We start from the raw sequence: 21,111 nt of genomic DNA on the forward strand, positions 1-21,111 counted from the left end.
CTGGAAGTCACTGACCAAGCGCCAGACTTCGACGATTTTGGAGACTGGGTTGGAACAACAGAGCTGATATTCTCCCTATCACAAATCAGTATCTCATCTTTAAAATAACAGCTTCACCATCACTTACAGAGCTGTTATTATAGCTTTACCGTTATAACCAGCGAACAGCAAATCCTTTATAAATGGAGGTGTTACATATATCTGCATACATGGAGAAATATTCAATTCATTTTTATTCATAAAGCCCATTATCACAAAGGCTTTACAACATACGACACCCTCTGTCCTTGGACCCTCACAGCGGATAAGGAAAACCTCCCCCCAAACTAGAATTGCCACCTCGTGGTTGTGTCCCTCAGAGAACCAGTAAAGTTGCACTTACAGTTTCCATCCATGTCTGTGAAAACACTGATGCTTCACACACACAAGATCTATACAATCAGCACAGTTTGAAGGTGGACACCCAAGATTAGTGTCACCCCTTCTGTTCCTGAGATATGATGTTAAGTAATGGCCAGAAAAGTGTTTTATGCAGAACATTATGATGTCACAGTGAAGCTGACCTTTGATATTCTGGATATAAAATGCCATCACTTCATCACTATATCCGCTTGTGTGAATAATTAGCATTTAAATTGAGTTATGACCTTTGACCACCAAATCTTTATCAGTTCATTCGTAAGTCACAGTGATTGATTGTGCCAAATTTAAAGAAATTCCCTCAAGGTGTTATTGACATCACACGTTAACAAGAATGAGACGGATGCAAGGTCACACTGACCTTGACCTTTGACTATCAAAATCTTATCAGTTCATCGTTGAGTCCAGGTGAATAATAGTGCCAAATTTGAATAAATTCCCTTGAGGCATTTCTGAGATATTGCGTTCACAAGAATGGGTACATACAGATGATGGAGAGACAACCCTATATCATAATGCTTCCGGACAAGGCTAACGCCTGGAGGCATAAAAAACCCATTAACAGGGTTAAAAAGAAGGAGCCGCAGGAGCAGCAACTGAGGAGGGATCCTTCTGTCAGGACGGACAGACGAGCAGTAGATGTGGTGTGGACAGAATATGTGTTTCAGAGTTAGTTCAGAAGAAGTAGGAAACATCCTGTTATGCTAATTTAACTGTCACTTATTCTCACGTTATTGGCACAGTGTTCATTGACTTAAGGTTCTTTGTTAGTTTTATGACATGTAGTAAAACATCTCCTCAGTTTACATCATTAAACATTTCAAATTAGTTTAATATAGTGATGTGTAAACCTCCACTCAGACACTTCTGTCTGAACTTACAAAGAGCTGATACAAGCAGCTCCTGCTCATTAAACAAAACACACACTGTTACACACATCATCCTGACAACAATATCACATAACATGTCAAATGTTTTCTGAGGGGTCACTGATATCATGGCGAAAGGGGAAACAGTGTTTCCTGTCTCCATAAACAATCTTTGCTGGAAACGCCGCCCAGTTACAATGTGACCACTGAGACATGACACATAACAGTCTGAAGGCCCCGCGGTCCGAGGCTCTGAATCACCAACATGAGATCAACAATGATGTTACGTAAATCAACCGAGATGACCTCCATTGACTATTGACACATTCCTGCCCTTTGAGTCGACGTGAGCAGTTGAAATACTGCCTTTCATACCTGATTTTGGCCGTTTGTTTCCGGCACAATTGGATCTTGGCAGCGTGTCTACCGGCTGCTTTGGAGGATATAACTCACTCTGGCTGGCTAACAGACGGGGCAGCGACACAATGATTCATTGATGCACGGCTCTTCTGGGGTGTGAGATAAACAAGGTGGAAAATGCAAAGGACTTGAGCAATGACTGTGCAGCAAACAACCAAATACAGGAAAGAAAAAGGCGATGAGGCTCCTTCGTGACCTCATCAGAGTTTCCTCAGAGATGTGCTGTGGTATGAAGCCGTCACTGACGTGTGACACGTGTCATTCTAAGAATAATAAGATGAACTCAGGTTATGGCTGCTGGTGTGGATTTGAATAGCTGAGTAGATACAGTAAAGCTTATCTTCTAGTATATGCAAAGTTACCTATTTGCATCTTTCCATGCTGATCTAATGTGACCGGCGGATCCCAGCCATACACACTGACCTCAGCTTCATCTCTAGGCTTCTCATTATGATTTCTGTCATTTCAGATTTTCACTGTGCAGCCCTTGGGTTGTATATCGTATTTAATTTAAGTGCATGTTTGCATGTTCTTACGTCATTCCTCCTCAGGGGTGTTGCACCAAATTCTAGGCCCTAAACATAAGCAGACTCGATGCAGAGGCTTCGTCTTAAGTTAAAAAACAACAGCTAACACCTCTCATGCTCTCCTTATAACACACTTTATCTTGTGAATGAAACAGAGATGTAAAAACTGTAAAGAAAATGTGGTTGTAGGTTAAATTAAATACTGGTGCATTCAGTTATTATGGACCCTCACTCTGGAACAAACTCCCTTATGATAGATGGCCTATGGTTAGCAAGAGAGTTTATCTCTCCGTCTGTCTCTCGTTTCCTCTTTCTAACACACACACTCTCTAATTCTCTTTCTTTTGGTATGTACTATAGGGATGCACGATATATATCGAGCTGATAAATTATCGTCCAATAATGGGACAGTTTTATTATTGTGCATTTTTTCGATAACTCAAATTATAAATAGCGCCGATAATACGAAGCCAGACTGCTTTCACTGACTTAACAATGGCAGCATCCAGTGGTGTAGTGGAAGGTATACTCAGGTACACGGGGTATACCCACTTCTTTTTCTATCCAGTGACAATATACCCATCTATCAGCTAAACAGTAGTGATGGCCAAATGAAGCTTCATGAAGCGCCGTCTTTATTTTGTAAGACCACTAGATGGCGCTTTTTGTTCAAGGAAAGGTCGAAAGCACACTGAATTCTTTGAGCCTCTCTCTTTAAACCATGAGCGCCATCTAGTGGGCTCATAAAATAAAGAAAATGCTTCATGAAGCTTCATTTGGCCATCACTACTAAACAGCCATTGTAATATATAGGAGAGTAGGCCCACTTCCTCATCGGTAACCTACCTATCTACCTAGTAGTACACCCACCTCATCAACTACCACAACACCACTGGCAGCATCTACACACCTGACAGCATGTGGCGGCACATGTACCTTTAAACTTGGTTTGAAAGCTGCCAATAAACACAGAGAACAACAACATGTCACGGTGTGGACGTCTTTTACAGTGCCAGAGGGTCTGATCCCCGACCAACCGACACCCCACCAGGTCGACAAACTTCTCGCAGCTGTTAAACAGGTTAGACACAGCACTGAAGGACTGTCTCCAGAGTGTTAGCACGAGCTAATTAGCAGCAGCGGCTAACATCCAACACCCAGTTTTTAAAAGGCCTCAACTCTGTTCTTAAACTTATTAATAACCGCTAACCATGTGATGCTACAGTTAGCGACTGTAGCGACTCGCAAAACATAGACATTTAGCTATTTCTACCATTACTGTAGCTATTACTATTAGCTAAATATTTCAACTGCATATTAATTTCTTTAGTTAGCTTAATATTTTAGCTATATATTCGCTATTTCTAGCTACTTTTTAAGCATTTACGCATTACTTTAAGCTGTTTAGACAAACAAGTTTCCAAGTTACAGCTGCCTCAAGATATGGATATATTATCAACTTTCTGTTCAAATAGTTTTTTTTTACTTTCGATTTATTTTGAGCGACACCACAATATTTCCATGTGCCCCCTGGTGGCCATGGTTGGGAATTTGTGAACATGTCAGGGGTTAAACGTCAGATGGGTCCTCACTTGTTTGTCTTCCTGTCTCCAGCTAAGCTAGACGAACCAAGTCCAGACACCAGCTCCACAATTCAAACTGCATTAATCAATGTTTTTCTATTAACAGTGTATTAAATGACTACCTGTAATGTGAGAGGGGCCACTGATAGCCTGATCAACTCAGTGTTTGGGTTTTATGGCTTGTGAATTGGCTGTTTTGGTTCAGTCTCACTGCTCTCATTAGGATCCTCTCCAGCAGCAACAGCAGGCGTTACAGACATGAGATTAATATTATTGATTATAATTTAGGTGGCTGCTTCATGCACCTGCACAAAGGACATCAGCATCATTCGTCTCTACTGAGCCTGTTGTTTGTGCTCCAGGTTACATCCCTGTGACTGACTTACAGGCTCGTTGAGTCAGTGGAAAACTGCAGGAATATACTCGGCCCTGTGCCACAGTGTGACTGAGTCATGCATGAGAATACGCTGGGCGCTCTCCCTGGCAAAAATGGGATGGAAAGAGATATGAGCCATTCAGTAACATGAGCCTGAAACAAGATGATATTTTAGAAGTACGGAGAGAGGGGGGATGACTCTCTCTACTGCTCCATCTTTCCATCCTCACATCTCTGACTTTGCAGATTATTCCACATCTTTTGCACGTGATCTCAGAGAGAGAAATGGTGAAACCACATTTTGTTAGCAGGAAGTGATCGAGAAGAATCCTCAATGTCACACAAGCAGTTTCTTCTTACCGCACGCACAACAGGAAGCAAGACACACTTCGCTGCGGTGAAGATACCAAAACATCACTTCCTGTTGCAGCTGCTTGACTGTAGCAGCTTAAAACTTGTGTCTATGAATGCTGAATTCATTCTCACATCCTCTGATGAATGTTTTTGATTCTCATCATTCACATCCTATCCAACACAGCACTTAAATCTGAAAGAACAAGCCCATACAACGCAGCGTCAGTGTGAGGGTAAGAACAAGGCCGCTCGATCAGAGGTCCTGACAGACAGTAGCGTCACCTCCCTGCTCTCAGATCTGCAGCTGCCTCTTGTCCTCAGTCCCACATGGCCAATTAAGAAACACAGACAAGCCTATTCCTGAACACTGGCACATAAAGGACATCTGAGCGCTCCTATAATGGAACAGCGTCACCTTGGGAATACACAGGACAAGCACACGACTGAAAATAAAGAGCCAGATAAAGTTCATGACCCAGTGCACTCGTCAGTACCACATTATAGAAAATGATCATACGCATGTGGAGGAAGAGGAGGAAGAGGAGGAGGCGGAGCACATGCTGCTGGTAGACAAACACTACTTAATGTGTTTGAGCAAGACAGAAGTATTTCACAAGTGATTTCTCAATACCACAGCTGATTACGCAGGTATCTTTGTTTTGGCATGCTGCGGTTAGCTCAGTCACCTACACACACACAAACACACACACACACACACACACACACACACACGCACACACACGCAGTAAGTGGGTGTGTTTTAGCAGTCTCATCATTGAAGTATTTTAAGGTGGAAAAGCAGTGGCTGAAAGGTTTTGAGCCTCGCTAGGTGAGCCAAATGATTCTTTATAAACGACCACCTTTCCTTATTATCATTCACCATGATCATGTTTCTTTTGTTTCATAGCAATTTGTTTAAAATTGAGAAATCGGAATATTGCACTGTGATCAAATATCTTCATCTCAAAGTAAATGTCACCATCTGAAAACCACCAATATATGCTCAATGCTTGACATGACAATGACCCTTCATGTGCCAGAGTCAAACCCTGGGAACAAGAATTCAAGCGTGGCAGGGAGAGAGCTGAAGATGAGTCTTAGGACGCATTCACACTGGCGCTATTTGGTCCGCTTTAAATGAACCCTGTTCTGCTTCCACGGATAGTTTGGTTCGTTTGGAGTGGTGTGAACGCTCATTTGAACTCTAGTGCGGACCAAACGAGGGAACTCTGGTGCGCTTGAAAACTGGAGGGTCTCGGCTCACTTGCAAGTGAACCCTGGTGCAGTTCGCTTATAGCGGGAAATGCAAACGGACTATCCAGCGACCCAAAGAGAGGGAGTGACGTTGAGCACAGTGCATTTTGGTGTTTGGTGTTTTTGTGGTGACCAAGCCAGCTGAAGGGGATGGATTTCCATTTTCGGTCCTGGCTAATCAATAAGCTGGGTTTTCTTCATCTTCATGCTTTTTTTCTTCCTGGTCAGTGGTCGTTTCGGGCAATACCGCCCCCAAACAAGCAGCTGTTGTAACTGCGTGATGTTGTCCAGGTGGTTTGGTCCGCTTTAAAAAGTGCAGTGTGAAAGTGAACCGAACCAAATGAAGGTGTGAAATTTTTCGGCATTCCTCGCCCAATCGAAACGAGTCCCCCAGACTATCCTGGTGTGAATGCGTCCTTAGGGTCCCGACCTGAAGAGTACTTTTCCAGTGGGATAAAGGCGCTTCAGCACAGCTGGAGCAAGTGTGCTGCCCTTGAGGGGGATTATGTCGAAAATCAAAGCAGTGAAAATCTGTCTTGTTTTGTGTCCTTGATGCTCAAAACTGTTCGTAAGTTAACGCAGCTGCGAGTCGCAACACAATGAAGAACAGAGGCAACAAAGCGGACCAACACTAAAACTTCTACTACCACAAAATGACTCAAACATGTGTCTCTATTATAAGCAATTATTCATCCATACAAATAAATTTTTCATAATTGCTGGTAGGGCTTAGCATTATTTGGAAATTTCTTTAAATGTACAAAAATGATGTGAATCAAATCATTATTACGTCACTATAATCGCCATGGTGTCCACTGTCAGTGGGAGGTTTTGGAGGATGGTATACCAGGATTAAACCACTTTTTTGGGGGTTTTTAAGATGGTCACTTAATCATAAACTCTTGCTGTGACTTGGCCGAGAGATGTATGTATATTTAATCACGGTTTTATGAAAGTAAAGCCTGCCACTGCGAGGTGGAGGTAAGCTCTGTCTTGTCTGTTTGCAGTCTGTACAAAGAGGGTGAGTATGTGAGTGTCACTAACTCTATAACAGCTGAGGGTGACAGTCACAGTTACACGTTCGTATGCTTTGCCAGCTTGCAGCCGGGCACAGAAGACCACAATGTGCTCCTATGGGTCAGCGTAGGAATATACAGAATACACACTGTTGTCAAAATAAGGAGGGGAAAAAATCTGACATGCTCGTCTTTTTGTTGGGACATCATGAGGTGTAGGATCTCTTTCACACTACACAGAATAAAACTAGCAACTGTCAGTCTGATTTCAGCATTACAAAAAAACGAAGGAGGGATATCTTCAAGAAGAATTCTGTTTATTCCTCCAGTGTTGCTCCACAGGCTTGGTGAAACCTTTTTGCACCACCCCCTTCCTAACAGACCCTTAGATGAGAAATTAAATATTACTTAAAGCCCTTCATGTCTCAGGGAACTCTGGAGGTTTAAGACACCATCCACGTAGTTTAAGTCTGGCTGAGGACCTTTGCTGCAGGTCATCCTTTCTCCTTCACTCCCTTCATTTCCTGTCACCTCTGTCCACTATCAAAATAAAGGCAAACTGCAAAGGCACAAGTGCAAATTCACAAAAGCTGTGACCTCCATGCACACGTCAGCCTCCGCAGGGAAAAACTGTGGCCGCTCAGGGGTGGGGGAATATCTGTGGACCAACCAAAGCTGCTACAGAGCGGCTGGTTGCAGCTAAAAATCAATCCACATCTAACAGAATAATCCACAAGAAGAAAGCAGTCTTTCCTCTGCTCAAATTTAATAACAGAAAAGAAAATCCTCATTAAGATTCCAGTCTAATTATACAGAATTATTCATTATTAAAAGCCTGCCTCCAATCCCGTCCTTTATATTTATTGGGAATAATTCCATATCAAAAGCTTGCCCTCTCTCTTGCCCCAGGATTTAATAACACAATGGGATTCCTCATCCAAAGCCTGCACCCCAAGTTCACCGCCACACAGCAGTTCCTTATGGGTCCATGCAGAAGAAAAGCATCACTTTGAAGGGGCGGGGACAGGGAGGTCTGTTACTTTCCCTGTTTTCTTCAGGAATGCTCACTTGTCAACGCAGCGTGGCGGCGGGCTGAAAGAGCCTCCCCCATCCAGCCATTCATCTGACACACAAAGGCAATTTCACAGGAAGACAAGCTCTCTCTCCGCTTTTCTTCCTCACTTCTCCTCGCCATCCTCTCTCCCGCACACTCAGCCGCGCACTCATTCACACACACACCGTCATTAGCATACTAATGGACGTCCAGGAGAACATGAACGTGAACCAGTGGGAAACTGGTGGTGAAAGAAAAAAAACAAAAAAACAAGCGGCGACAGTGAGAAAAAAGGCCTGGGAATGGCAGCGTACCTCTGTATCTCATTCTCTTGGCTGACTCCGTCTGAAGCCGTTGATTTGTCTCCAAACCGGCTCGGAAACACAGCTCGACCCGAAGACCCTAATCCATCAGAGTGGTGAATACAGGGGAAGTCACAATGAAGAAAATGGAGTTAATGCAGCCTGTCTGTCTGGGCTGGAATGTCCTTTCAAGCCTGGTTACGTTAAGTCTGATAAATCATACTTTAATTGTAGTTAGCTCTTAAGGCTGTAAGTCAGTGCACCTGGGGAGATAAATTGCTTTTCCAAATGTTAAAAAGCCTCTCAGTTTCTCGCCTCATGTTGCACGCTGCAAGACAAAACGAATATCTGCAATGGTGAGAAAGTCAGAGAGTTCAAGCTTAAATGTTGTTCCCACAAATATGTCCAAAGATGGGAAAATAAATGGGTCATTATAGTTTCCACGAAAAAGTGCGCATTTGAATTTCAATTCGAAATTTTTCGATCAAAAGCTGTGAATGTCCCTTCATTTGTTCATTTGTGGACTCTAGTGATGTCTGCTGATTTGAAGAGGCCCACACTGTGGATATCTTTTGAGGTGATCTCCGTTTGTTCCTGAATACTCTGACAGCAAGAGGTAAAAACAAAATCATCCGTCAACTCGAGGCCCTTTCCGATGGAGCACAAGGGCAAAAGGGATTTAAGGGGTTCAGAAACTGGGTATCAAACGTTCCACATATCGACTACGGAGGCCTGAGCGTGTCAGGTAACAACAACTGAAACAAATTTTGTGTAATTATGACACTTAACATTACAGATGTACATTTGACTTTGGGTGTACTAGCCCTTTAACAAAGTTGACTGGGCTGCCAAAGAGCTCACCACCGGTCGGAAGTGCAGTTGCATAAGAGCATCACTGGTGGGAACGTGTATTTATGATGACGCCAGTGTGCCCTTTGCAGTCAGGTTATAAATAGCTCCTTGCCTTTGGGTGGCCCTTCAGAGCAGGTGCCTGAGAGCTCATCAGACTGCGGGTGAACCGTCGCTACTGTTCAATGCACCTCAGCGACAAAGAGTCACGCAGACATCATATGCTGTTTGCTTTCACCTAGATTAGGACTGGATCAAGAGACACCTTGGTAAATCACTGTTGCATGGCATGTACACATATTTACAGGGACACTAAATCATTCAAAGCACCTTAACCTGCTGCATTTGCCTCTCACTTTATTCATGTGCTCATTTTAAAACATGTAAATTCATCCAAATTAAACCTAAACTGGGATGTGACACTTTTTTTAAAGGTCTTGAGTGCAAGGTCAGTGAGTCAGGGATGTGACAGCTCATCACAGGAGGTCACAAGCTGCATGGAAGTTAAATAAAACAGTGTCATAACCTAATTTAAAGTTTCCATGACGCCCCAGTTAGGATAAACTCATTGTGGGAAAGCCCTGCTGTTAATCAGCCTCGTAGCATCTGACATCTTGATCCATTTTTTCTCAGCTTCATCTAGTTAATACTGCCGCTGCGTTTATTAGATACTCTGATGTTTGTGTGAAATTATTATATGAATTATTATATAAACTTACAGCTGCCAAACAAAGTTTCAGAACACAGACAGTAAGATGATAAGGATTTAGGGGCACTATCAGACAGCATGTCAGGTTATGTAGATTTAAAGATATACTATGCAGGACTTTCCTAAAAAAAACATGCAAAAGTAATCGCTCTCAATCATTTCTGACCTTATGACCTGCTAGAAGTGTGTGGCGTACGCCGTAGGCTCTGTGTCAACGCAGAAATGTAACTACACATCACAGCGACACAGACCTCCTGTCTGTCTCTGTCAGCTGAAACCATTTCCCTCAGTGCAAACAAAGCTTTTATTTACTTTAATTTCACAGATAAGAAACAATAAACTGTGAAGACAATAAAGCCTCCACTAAAATAGCATTTTAAGTCTTGTGTGTGATTTATCCTGGCTTCATATGAGCAGAGGAAATCTCCGCTCGTTGCTAGGCTAATTTATACAATGTAAAATGCCATAGGCTTGTGCTAATAACGTTAGCATGTTGTATTTGCTTGGAAAACGTGTTTAGTATAACACAGTTGTTTTGTCAGTGAACCTTGTGAGTTGCAATGGAGCCATGTTATGTAACGTTACCTTTGTTAAATGTTGCTGTTGTCCCTGGTTTCATATGAGTAGAGTAAAAGTCTGCTAGCTGCTAGGCTAATCTATACTATGTAAAATGCCATAGGCTCTTGCTAATAACGTTAGCATGTTGTATTTGTGGGGAAAATGTGTCCAGATAAAGACAAGTGTTTGTCTGTGAATGCTGCGAGTTATAGTGAAGCGTATTTGTGTACTTGTGTTTGAAACTGTCTCTATTAAGCCATGTTTAATGTGTGTTTAATGTGAGTTTAATGTGTGTTTTGAATCAACTAAACTTCACAGCACTCTGTAACTGCATAGTGACAAAGACAAACAACACACAAGTATAAATGCACACAAGGGTGTAAGCCACGTGTGCAGGCTGCAGGGTAGGCTCTAGAGCTGACACACAGGTATAAACCCGCCTTTAGTCATGTTTCTGGCTACTCGGTGAGTTTAAGTCAAATATAAACTCAAATTTTAGCTCCGTTTTGGTCTCCACCAACTCCTGAGGGAAATATCTGACTCTTTAGCTGCTAAATGCTCCAAGATTTAGTGGCATCTAGCAGAGAGGTTGCAGATTGCAACCAACTGAAACTTCTCCAGTGTGACAAGCGTGTAGGAGGACTACGGTGGCCCCAAAGTGAAAAGAGACAGTGATTTGTCTCTTCTAGGCTACTGTAGAAACAAAACGGCAGACTCCATGGCAGAGAGCCTGCTCCGTATGTAGATAGAAACAACTCATTCTAAGGTTACAAAAACACAACAATTGTTATTTTCAGATGATTATACACAAATTTAAACAAATCCTTCACACTGGACCTTTAAGGGTACGTGTGAAAATGCATGAAGCAATGGAGGATGTGTAATTACCCAAACTGCTCTTCTGCTTGGCTTCAGAATATCATTGGAGTGGGATGAGTATTACATATTAGATGCTATTCTTAGACAGCACATTCTGGTCCAGTCTGCAGGGACAAGCAGCTCAGCACACACTGACCTGATACCTGATCGCCTCTATCACTGACATGAGACATAGATCGCTTTCATTTTGGATATACTTTAAAAAGGTGTGAGGAAGCCTTTCAGCAGCTCTTTTGATTTGTGTGTGTGTGTGTGTGTGTGTGTGTTTGGTCTGGTTTGATGGACTGACTCTACCCTATTGCTAAACAAATCAGCTCATAATGAGTAATCAGACCGATGATTTTGACGCCTAGAACAAATAAAATAAAGTCAGTTTCCTATTCATGTGGGATTAGTCATTACTGCAGTGTGAAGTGCTGCTTGACCTTTACACCTCCCTTGTGGTTTGCGCTACATTTCTACTTTGTGATGACAGAATTTGTTCTAATTTCACAACCTGATAAATTATGGAACAAAGTGATGAGGGGGATTTTACACAAACGTCACAAAGTGGTGCTAGTGGCTATAAAAAGACACACTTCCATGCCTGTTGCTCATCACTGTAAAGCTCTCCGGGGTCACACAGAGCTGGGCCCAAGGGCTCCCCTCCCACCACTTCCTCCTCCCACCAGCAAAACAAACTGCACACAGGGACAGAAAGTGCACCTGAAACTGTTGCTCGTGCAACATTTCAGTTCTGCTATCAGATTCTCTCTCAGCATCGGACTCACGTACACACACACTGCTGCCCCAAACACACACACACAGCAGCGTGATGAAAACGTACCACTGTAAGAACTCAAGCTGAAATAGTCACGGCACTACTAAACTGAATATGTCTTAATGTCTTTGGAGTGCTGGTTGTACAAAACAAGCAAGGGCACTCTGTCACTGATTTCAGCCATTTTAGAAATCGAATGTTTCATTGATTAACTGGGGGAAGGCCTAGCAAAGCACCCCAGATGTCCCTCTCCCGGCAACAGTCTCCAGCTCCTCCTGGGGGACCCCAAGGTGTTCCCAGGCCAGATGAGATATATAATCCCTCCAGTGTGTTCTGGGTCTGCCCCGGGGCCTCCTACCAATGGGACGTGTCCTTAACATCTCCAACAGGCACCCAGGAGGATCCTGATCCGAATGTCTGAGCTCCTTACCCTATCTCTAAGGCTGAATAAGTGTATTTTCCGTATTGCGAGACATGTCCGTTAACTCTTGTCCACTTCCTGTAGCATTTGAGCTCAATACTTTGGAGATCTGAGAACCATTTCACAGCCATCTGAATGATACCTTAAAACAGAAACCATACTGTAAGTCAGGGACGCTAAACTTGCTTTGCCCGGTGGCCACTTTTGCAAAATGATAGGAGACTACAGGGGCCGGCTCATTAACAAACATACAAATATTTCTGAGTATATATAATGGAGGAATTGCCTTTTCAACATTTGCTGTCCTAATGTATCTTGGCCAGGAGGCAATTTCAGTCACAGCACCCCCGTACAGTCACATGTACGCAGGGGTGTTTCAAGGATTTTAAGATATTTGAGGCTTTGCCCGGATCTCTGGCAGGGCAACACATTCTCACTCCGACCTTGTCACATATCGACATTTGGTCATTGACTTTCCACATCTGCATACGACATGCAAGGTACCCTGGGTGCATTGGTTGTTGATGTTCTGGGATGCCCTGTCAACTTCAGCCTGTTACATGCATTGTGTGTTTTCAAAATACACTTCTGCATTCAGCGTCATTCGAAATAAACGCTCTGCGTCGGTACAACATTGCGAATCAACGTTTGTTTCCTTCAACAGCAAACACACGTGGTTACGTTTGGCTAACGCATGCACATGGTGAGATTTAAGCAACAAAAGGCTGTGGTTGGATTTAGAAAAAAAGAACAGGGTTTGGCTTTACATTCATACAGGAAGCAACCATCAGCCTCCTGGGTGAAAGTCCGTGGTTCTTGGACCCATCCACCACCTCTCCCATCCTCCCTAGTTGGACTTAAGACCCCAACTTATGTTGTTGTCCCCCTGCATTTCCCCCCTGACACCACTGAGTGCTGTTACACAATAACGGCCACTGGCCTCGTATCATGCTGACATGAAAGGACGGCTTTTTTCGTCTGTGTCTGACGCCGGAAGCCACTGACCAAGCGCCAGTATTCAACGACATCAGAGTGAGACCAGGTTGGTTGGTTGATGCTTTCTATGCACTCCAGCACCTTATTTACATTTAAAGTAGAAAAAAGCTTCCCAGTGTGAATAAATTTATTTTCATTGCCACTCAGTAAATGGTCGGCGGACCAACCAGCACTCTATTATGGCCCAGATTTGGCCCACAGGCCGTAAGTTGAGAATCACTGCTGTAAACCTATAAGACGGGAAACTGGGACACCAGCATTCTTAATTTTCATAAGGTTTACGATTCCTGCTTCTCTAGTGTATATCTTTATACGCCTTGATCCCAAGAAGAAACTGCAGCTCTGAAATCATGCAAGAGCTACTGCTTTTATTAACCATCAGTAAAATACAGATAACTAATCCTGCGGAGAAACTTACAATCTGCTGCACTAAATATATCGTATGTAAGGCTTTGACACATCCAGCACCCAGTGTGAATACCTCAGGCTGCAGTCTATTGGAAATGCTAATGTATTCAAAAAGACCAAAGAAGCTTCCTCTGGTTTAAGAAATCACACTTTCACAAGCTGGTGGCCAAGAAATCCTTCAAGCTCACACGAGACTGTCTTTGAAAGCAGAATGGTGTGTGTGTGTGTGTAGGGACACACCAAGAAAGCCTGAGTGACATCAGACGCCTCAGGAATGCCACAGTAGTAAGACAGAGAAAGGAGAAAAAAGGGTGAAAGAGATCCCGATGGAAGGAGAGACGCGGCTCAACAAGACAGACTGGTTTGCTGGTTTGAGTGGACGAGCCTTCTCTGGTAAAACCTGAACAACACGTGGAGTGTGTTGTTGACTTGTACCTGTGTTTTTCCACCTTCCTCATTGCTCTAAGGCCCTGTGGTTAACATTAGCACTTAGTTTTATACTAGATGTCTGTTTTATGTCAGTTTACATCTCGTTGTCTATAGTTTTGTGTCTCTTTCTGTAACCATTTTAACTTTCTTTAGTCATTTGACATCTATTTAAAGTCATTTTAAGCCTCTATTTGGTCATTTTGCATCTGGTTTTGTGTCTCTTTGACGTCATTTGATAGACCTTCCAACAACAGTAACTTAATTTAGAGGCTCTGCTCCCTGGGCCCTGGGCCTCTACACAGTAGGCCTGTTCAATAATCCATCCATAATACTATAATGCCACATTTCCACTGCATCAGTCGCCTCGGCTCAACTTTCTTTTGGTACCAGGGGTCTTGTTTATAAAACAGTGTAAATGATCCATACTAAAAAAAAGCCAAAAAACGGTGTGCGCCAAAAAATATTCAACAAATTCTACAATCAGGCTTCACCTCACCATCTGCGTGGCCACTTTCCCGTCTCCAAAATGTTCATAAGCATGTGTCAAAGTTTCTACCATCAAGTCTGTTTTGTTAGATCACAACTTATCCGTGGAAAGTGGCGTACGCCTCTTTCAGGCCTCGTTTTGTGCGTACGCAATGTTTATAAATGAGACCCCAGGTCCTTTTCTCTTTTTCGTTTTACACTGCAGATAGTACCCCCTCACTGTAAGCAGGATTCTTAGCTGTTTGCCATAGCAACATTGGATGAAACTGCCATGACATCATCATCAATGCAACACTTGGTGAGTCCTTTCATCAGCAGCAATGTCTGCACTTTGAGGGCATATTTTTGTGGGCTGCCATTTTAAAAATCTGGGTCAAGTGAATAAAAAAATTGCGGTCACAGAAACAGCTCAGCTATTTAAAAAAGGCGGGCTTGGGCAGGCTGTCCAGTGTCTCCGACCAATCATTGGTCTGCAGTGTTTTCACTCCACCTTCTAGCATCTCCTCAGGTCACTTTGAACCTTGACTGAGGCGGTACCAAGAAAAGAAGCAGGCTCTATCCACAACTTTTGCTAATGTAATCCAAAGAAAAGCAAGTTGAGTTGAGTAGAACATTGCCGTACTGTGTAGTGGAATTGTGGCATAATAAACCAACCACCTATCACCTTCTGATTCTTGTCGGGGGGGCACCAGGGATGGCTAACCAGTTTCCAACCTCTGGCCCCGCCTTGAGTCAAACATTCTGCCTGGAAATGCGTGGGAAGTAAAAGGCGTCATATGGGGCCTTTCCCAAGCCGCCCCCACTTTCACTCTGTTTCCATGTTCACACAGAGGGTCCGCCACATTGAATGCCGTCCCAAACCAACTAACCAACAGTGAGCCTGCATCAGTGCTGACATACTGACCGTGTGTGTTCGTCACAGAAGACGCTCCGTACAAATAAAGATTCAGATTAAATACAAGTGCAACAGATACATATGAAGAACAGAAAATTAAGCTTTATTTTTCTCCATGGTTACGAAAAGTTATGACAGTTCCTCTTTCTGTTGCTGGGAATGAAGCTTGACCCAAAGCTTGCTGCTTAATAAGGGGGGGGCTTCATACAGACATGAAGGTGACTTACACTTCACGACGAAGTCAGAGTGGGCAGGGTCCGATTTTGGAAAGGCCCATAGTCTACAGACAAGCCTAGGTAACATTTGCTATAGTTGCTGAAAATGCAAGAACATCCTGAATTACCTGAGCCAGCTGCATTTTAATTCAGTCTAACTCTGCATGGAGCTCTGCGTAACATCCAAATTAAGACTAAAAAATAACTCATACAAACTACTGAATGCCTTTAAAGCCAAAGTTCACATTCCTCTGTAGAAGAAGTCTGACCACACTTATCAGCTCTGCTCGTGAGGTAAGCAATAAGCCACAGGCAGATTACGATCAGCTCACACACCCTGACAGAAGAGGAAGTAAGCTTTGTACTGTCCAGGCACTGAGTATGTGACTTCCCTAGAGGTCTCATGTATTATAGTGACGCAATACACTGAAATTTTGACTGACGTATGATTCCAAGGGATTTCAGTGGTCGAATACAGATGACCTTATTTCACAACAGTACAGTATGAGTCTGCTTCCTATGTGTGGACTTTTATTACAGTGTGACTGAGAGGTTTGGGTCAGATCAAGACATCTAAAGAAAATACTTTGTTAGTTTCTCTTCCAAGGTTGTCCTGTGAAAACCACCGTGATCATGCCAGAGGTCAAAGGATTTGATTTTCTTAGTACCAGCTGAGCATGGTTTAAACACCACAGCCTACCTGAGTATTGTTGCTGACCGTGTCCATCCCTTTATGACCACAGTGTACCCATCTTCTGATGGCTACTTCCAGCAGGATAACGCACCATGTCACAAAGCTCACATCATCTCAAACATGACAATGAGTTCACTGTACTCCAATGGCCTCCACAGTCACCAGATCTCAGTCCAATAGAGCACCTTTGGGATGTGCTGGAACGGGAGATTCACATCATGGATCAACTGTGTGATGTCATCATGTCAATATGGACCAAAATCTCTGAGGAATGTTTCCAGCACCTTGTTGAATGTATGACACCAAGAATTAAAAACGGCGTCCAACCTGGCACTAGCAAGGTGTACCTAATAAAGTGGCCCGTGCTTGTACATTGGCGCAACATAAATACTGACAATGATAAATACTTTTAAGCATCTATCAGCGGGTAAAATAGCGTCACCAGTTCTGACTTGTTCTGTTAATTAAAAACTGGGTTCAACAGAATTTGCAAACACTGTTTGTCATCCAACAGAATGCAAATAGGACTGGAGCCAGACTTGGCGCAGGGAGAGAGGTGGGTGGGAAAGAACAGGCGGCGCTCGCACAATGCAGCCGAGGAAACGAGCCCAGAGGAAAGAGCGAAAGAATGGTCATTGACAAGTCTGCAGCGGCTGGTGTGCAGGTTGAGTCAAGTTCACTGGGACATGATTAGTGATTCTGGCTCAGGATCAGCTGGCTTGTGCAACTTTCATACAGGGTTACATTTGGACTCTGCAAGCATCGACACATGCGTGAATGCAGACTGGATTAACACAGACATTAATTCCTAATCGGCAGTGGAGCGTGTGTTTGCATGTGTATTGTGAGTGTAGCCTATGATTTAGTGCGTGCGTGTACAGTATTGACATTAGTGCGATCATGGGAAACAAACACAGTCTACTGTACTTCAGGCTCGTCCCTCCTGTTAGCTCACACTGCCACTCCACAGGATTTACTGAAGCCAGCGAGCAAACAGTGGCAGCAGTGTAAGAATGAATGGAGCCACAGAGGGCTTATCTTGAGGCTGGGATGCTGAGGCAGAAGTTATACGTTTACACTGGGAGTCACAGAATATTTTATGGATACTTTTTCAACCATGCCAATATGTGTACGCCCTTTGGAAACCATCCCAGTCATCAGGAGAAAGGCTGGCATTTCTGCAAACATACGTTGATATGGTTCTTTACGTTTCAACATCACTGTAGTTAACATGTGGGTATTTTTAGGCACAAAAACTAGTTGGTTATAGTAAGGAAAAGATCAAGAGCAAGGTTTTGGTGGCACAGTCCTGGCCGGAGAAGCCATCGATGTGTCTGTAAAAACAACCGCTTTTTGTGGCACTACCTCAGCAGGAAGTGCAGTAGTGTCTGGGGAAAAGACAAGTGATTTTCATGGCACTATATTAGCTGGAAGAACAGAGACAGGTCACTAAAAAACACCCATAATTGGTGGCTGGAAAAGTTCCTGGAAACTCAGTGATGACTCGCTAAAAACAACCAGTAGTGTCACGCCATCCACCGTCCCCTTCACCTCCGCATGACTAAAATCAGCTCACATACATGTAATCAGAACTAGAGATGATCCAACACCATCTTTCACTTCCACAGACCAATTCTGATTCCTGTACTTGCATTACGGCCAATACTAAGTACCGATCCGATACCACAGAGGTAAGAATGAATACATAAATAACAGCAGTATACTCCTAACCCTGCATGGATGTGAAATGGTTGCTATCGTTGTACGGCGTGGCTCAGGTTGAACCCTAAACTGGTGGGAATGTCCAGTGTAAAATATTGCCAAATGTCTGACATTTTGCTAACAGCTAAAATTACTCAATTTAAAAACAAAAAACTTCCCTTAAATGTGGATGTGAAACTACTTTAAAGATTAATCATGAAAAATTATGTGGTATCAGATCGGTCCAGGGACTAGCATACTCACTGATACCCGATCTAGAATTTTAGGCCGAGTCGGAGGCATTTCCGAAACTGGTATCAGTATCGAAACAACTAATCAGCGCTACGTCTCTTTAGAAATTATGAAATGATGGGTTTGAAATGTTCAAATGTAACGTATTAATAGTTTAAACGTACGATGCCAACTATCGTGATATACGCAATATTTCGACTTGTTGACATATTGACGTCATACTGTTACCCACGGCAACAACAAGCATTTCTGAAAGCGAAATTACTTCGCTTCAGTAGTGTGGAATAAACTGTGGTGTCCTGAATGTTTTATGAACAGCCCCGGACTTCTCAGACTCTTTTAGTGACTTAGCGCTCACTCTCCTCATGCTTGTGTATTGACAAAAAGCTCCATATATGTGAATGTGTGATAGCTGTGGTATCATAACAGCCTGTCACAGGTTACAGTGTGATGATTAGAGGAGAAATGGCCGAGCATAAAGGTGCAGAGGAAAGGTCAAGGATACTGTTAATGCAAAAATACCCTGAAATCTCATGATAATATTCTAAGGCCATATCGCCCACAATTTTTAACTACGCGTCAAAACTCTGGTGCCACACCATGATGACAGTCAGCTTAAGTCAAAACGAGCTTCCTCAGAACACACTGGCTGAATTCAGTGACAGCATCTTCCATATGAGTCCCTCTGCAGCTCACACACTGAGAGATAGTGCTAACGCAGGCACTCCTGTTGCTGTCAGGACGAGCTGCTCCCAGAGGTGTGACAGCTGACGCGATGGTAATTGACAGGAGGAGCATCGCTTCCAATATTTGAAGCATTCTGCTTAATTGAAGATAAATCTCAGTACAATAACCAGCGGATGTTGCACAACAGACACTGCAGCCGCCATGCTAATCTACTCTTGAGCTTCAAAGTTTGATCTTGACCTTGGAAACACACTCACACATTGATGGGACAGCCATCAGGAGCAATTTGAGGTTCAGTAGGGATTCAAGGATACTTTGACATGTCGACTGGAGGAGCCGGGGATCGTCCAGTCGATCTTCCAATTGGTGGACGACCCGCTCTACCTCTGAGCCACAGCCGCCCCGGTCTATTATTCAGTAGCCACTTTGGTGCTCTGGGTCACATCACATGAGCTTCAGCAGCAGATGGAGTTTGGTCAGTAGCTATGGGATTGGGATCTAGTGATGAAGCCCATGAGTCATGACTAAAAGCTCCACGACTACAGAGCTTCAATTTGGGTTTGGTCTGGTTGGTTGCTGTCACCCTGATCACAGAAATTCTCAGATGAATCACTGGAGATCATCACTTCTTGCAGCCCTGCCCAACTCCCTGTTTCCAACCTTAGATGTGACACGTCTCCAGGTATTACCCAGCTCCTTCCTGGACGCTAAGCATCTTTAGCCCCATTTGTTTTCAAGTCACAAACCTGACCTATTAGAGCTCCCTGCCAGCTGAGCTCTGCTGCCAAACTGCGGGGGTAAATAAAGCCTGTGTGGAGTACAGCTCAGTCGTCCTTGCCTCCATTCTTTCACAGCGGCTCCCGAACGCCATCTCCAAAATAAGCTGCGTTGCTCCAGATTTAAACTAGAACAACCTCTCTTTGTGTGTTTCAGTCGGGCCTCCTCTGTGTCGGCCAGTTTCACTAACACAGGTTAAGTTTGGTGTTTAACCAAGGGCTTTGTTTCACAGAGGGGGAGTCCCCTGACCCACAGCCGGTGCTGCTGAGGGTTTGTTTCCTCAGTGGTGATGCTGAGGACAATCAGGCCACCATACATCACACAGGGAGGACATGTCTCAGTGGTTAGTGGGCCAAACTACATCCTGACAGAGGAGGTCACACATTTCACATCCCGTGCTTGGCTCTGCAGCCACTGCACACACACACACATGCTCAAGAGCACTTCAGCTGCAACCCTGACTCCACTATATAAGAGGTGGTGCCTCCATCTGCAGCCCCACCTATGGGTCTGCTCCACTGCAAGGTAACAAACACACAGAGTTGACACATGCAAGCATCAGTGGTCCATCGCCCCCCATCACCACCCCAGGGCCGCAGCATCCACCATGCAGCAGCAGCAGGACTCACCCAGTGTTTTCACCGCGATCTGCCGCGTCAGAGGCGGCGGCAGGTTGATGCACACCAGATCCACATCCTGATGCAGCAGCACGTCGTCGATCCGGTTGGTGTAAAACGGCACGTTCATCTCCTTGGCCAGCTCCTCCGCCTCCTCCTGCGTCCGGCCCCACAGCGCCTTCACGGCGAAGCCCTCGTTCTTCAGCAGCGGGATGATCACCCTGGCGGTCAGGCTGGTGCCGAACACGCCGACCCCTGGCAGCATGGCTCGGCTTTATGTGTGTGATCTAGTCCTGTGGTCTGTTCTCACTTTGGGGTCTACAGCCTCGGATGACGCCAGACCTGCTGCTGCGGCGGCGGCGGCGGCGGCTGAACGGGAGGGACGCGGCGGCTGGGACCGTCAGGTTGGCCATCCACCTGCAGCCAAACACCCGCTGTGCTGCATTCTCCCGTCGCTCCCGCTCTCAGATCGGGCATGTAATGTCTCGGTAAATAATCCAGAATCAGATTCAACCCCGGGCCTGTCTTCCTCTGCGTTAAAAGGAACAATTTAAATGCACCATTCCGGTCTGCACCTCGTCCACGTCTGACAGCGATCAGCGC

The 21,111-nt window shown here is 44.2% G+C and overlaps 1 protein-coding gene across 1 annotated transcript in view; it reads right to left on the reverse strand.

Annotated features, from left to right (window-relative positions):
• The window catches only part of gfod1 (glucose-fructose oxidoreductase domain containing 1), a 51,732-nt gene extending 30,959 nt beyond the window's left edge, over positions 1–20,773 (reverse strand). The window contains exon 1 of the mRNA XM_050056671.1: positions 20,521–20,773. Coding sequence (XP_049912628.1) covers positions 20,521–20,773 — 253 coding nt within the window. The remainder of the gene's footprint in view (positions 1–20,520) is intronic.
• Positions 20,774–21,111: the final 338 nt, after the last annotated feature.

Source organism: Epinephelus moara, chromosome 11 (genome assembly GCF_006386435.1).
Source record: "Epinephelus moara isolate mb chromosome 11, YSFRI_EMoa_1.0, whole genome shotgun sequence".
NCBI classification, from domain to species: Eukaryota; Metazoa; Chordata; class Actinopteri; order Perciformes; family Serranidae; genus Epinephelus; species Epinephelus moara.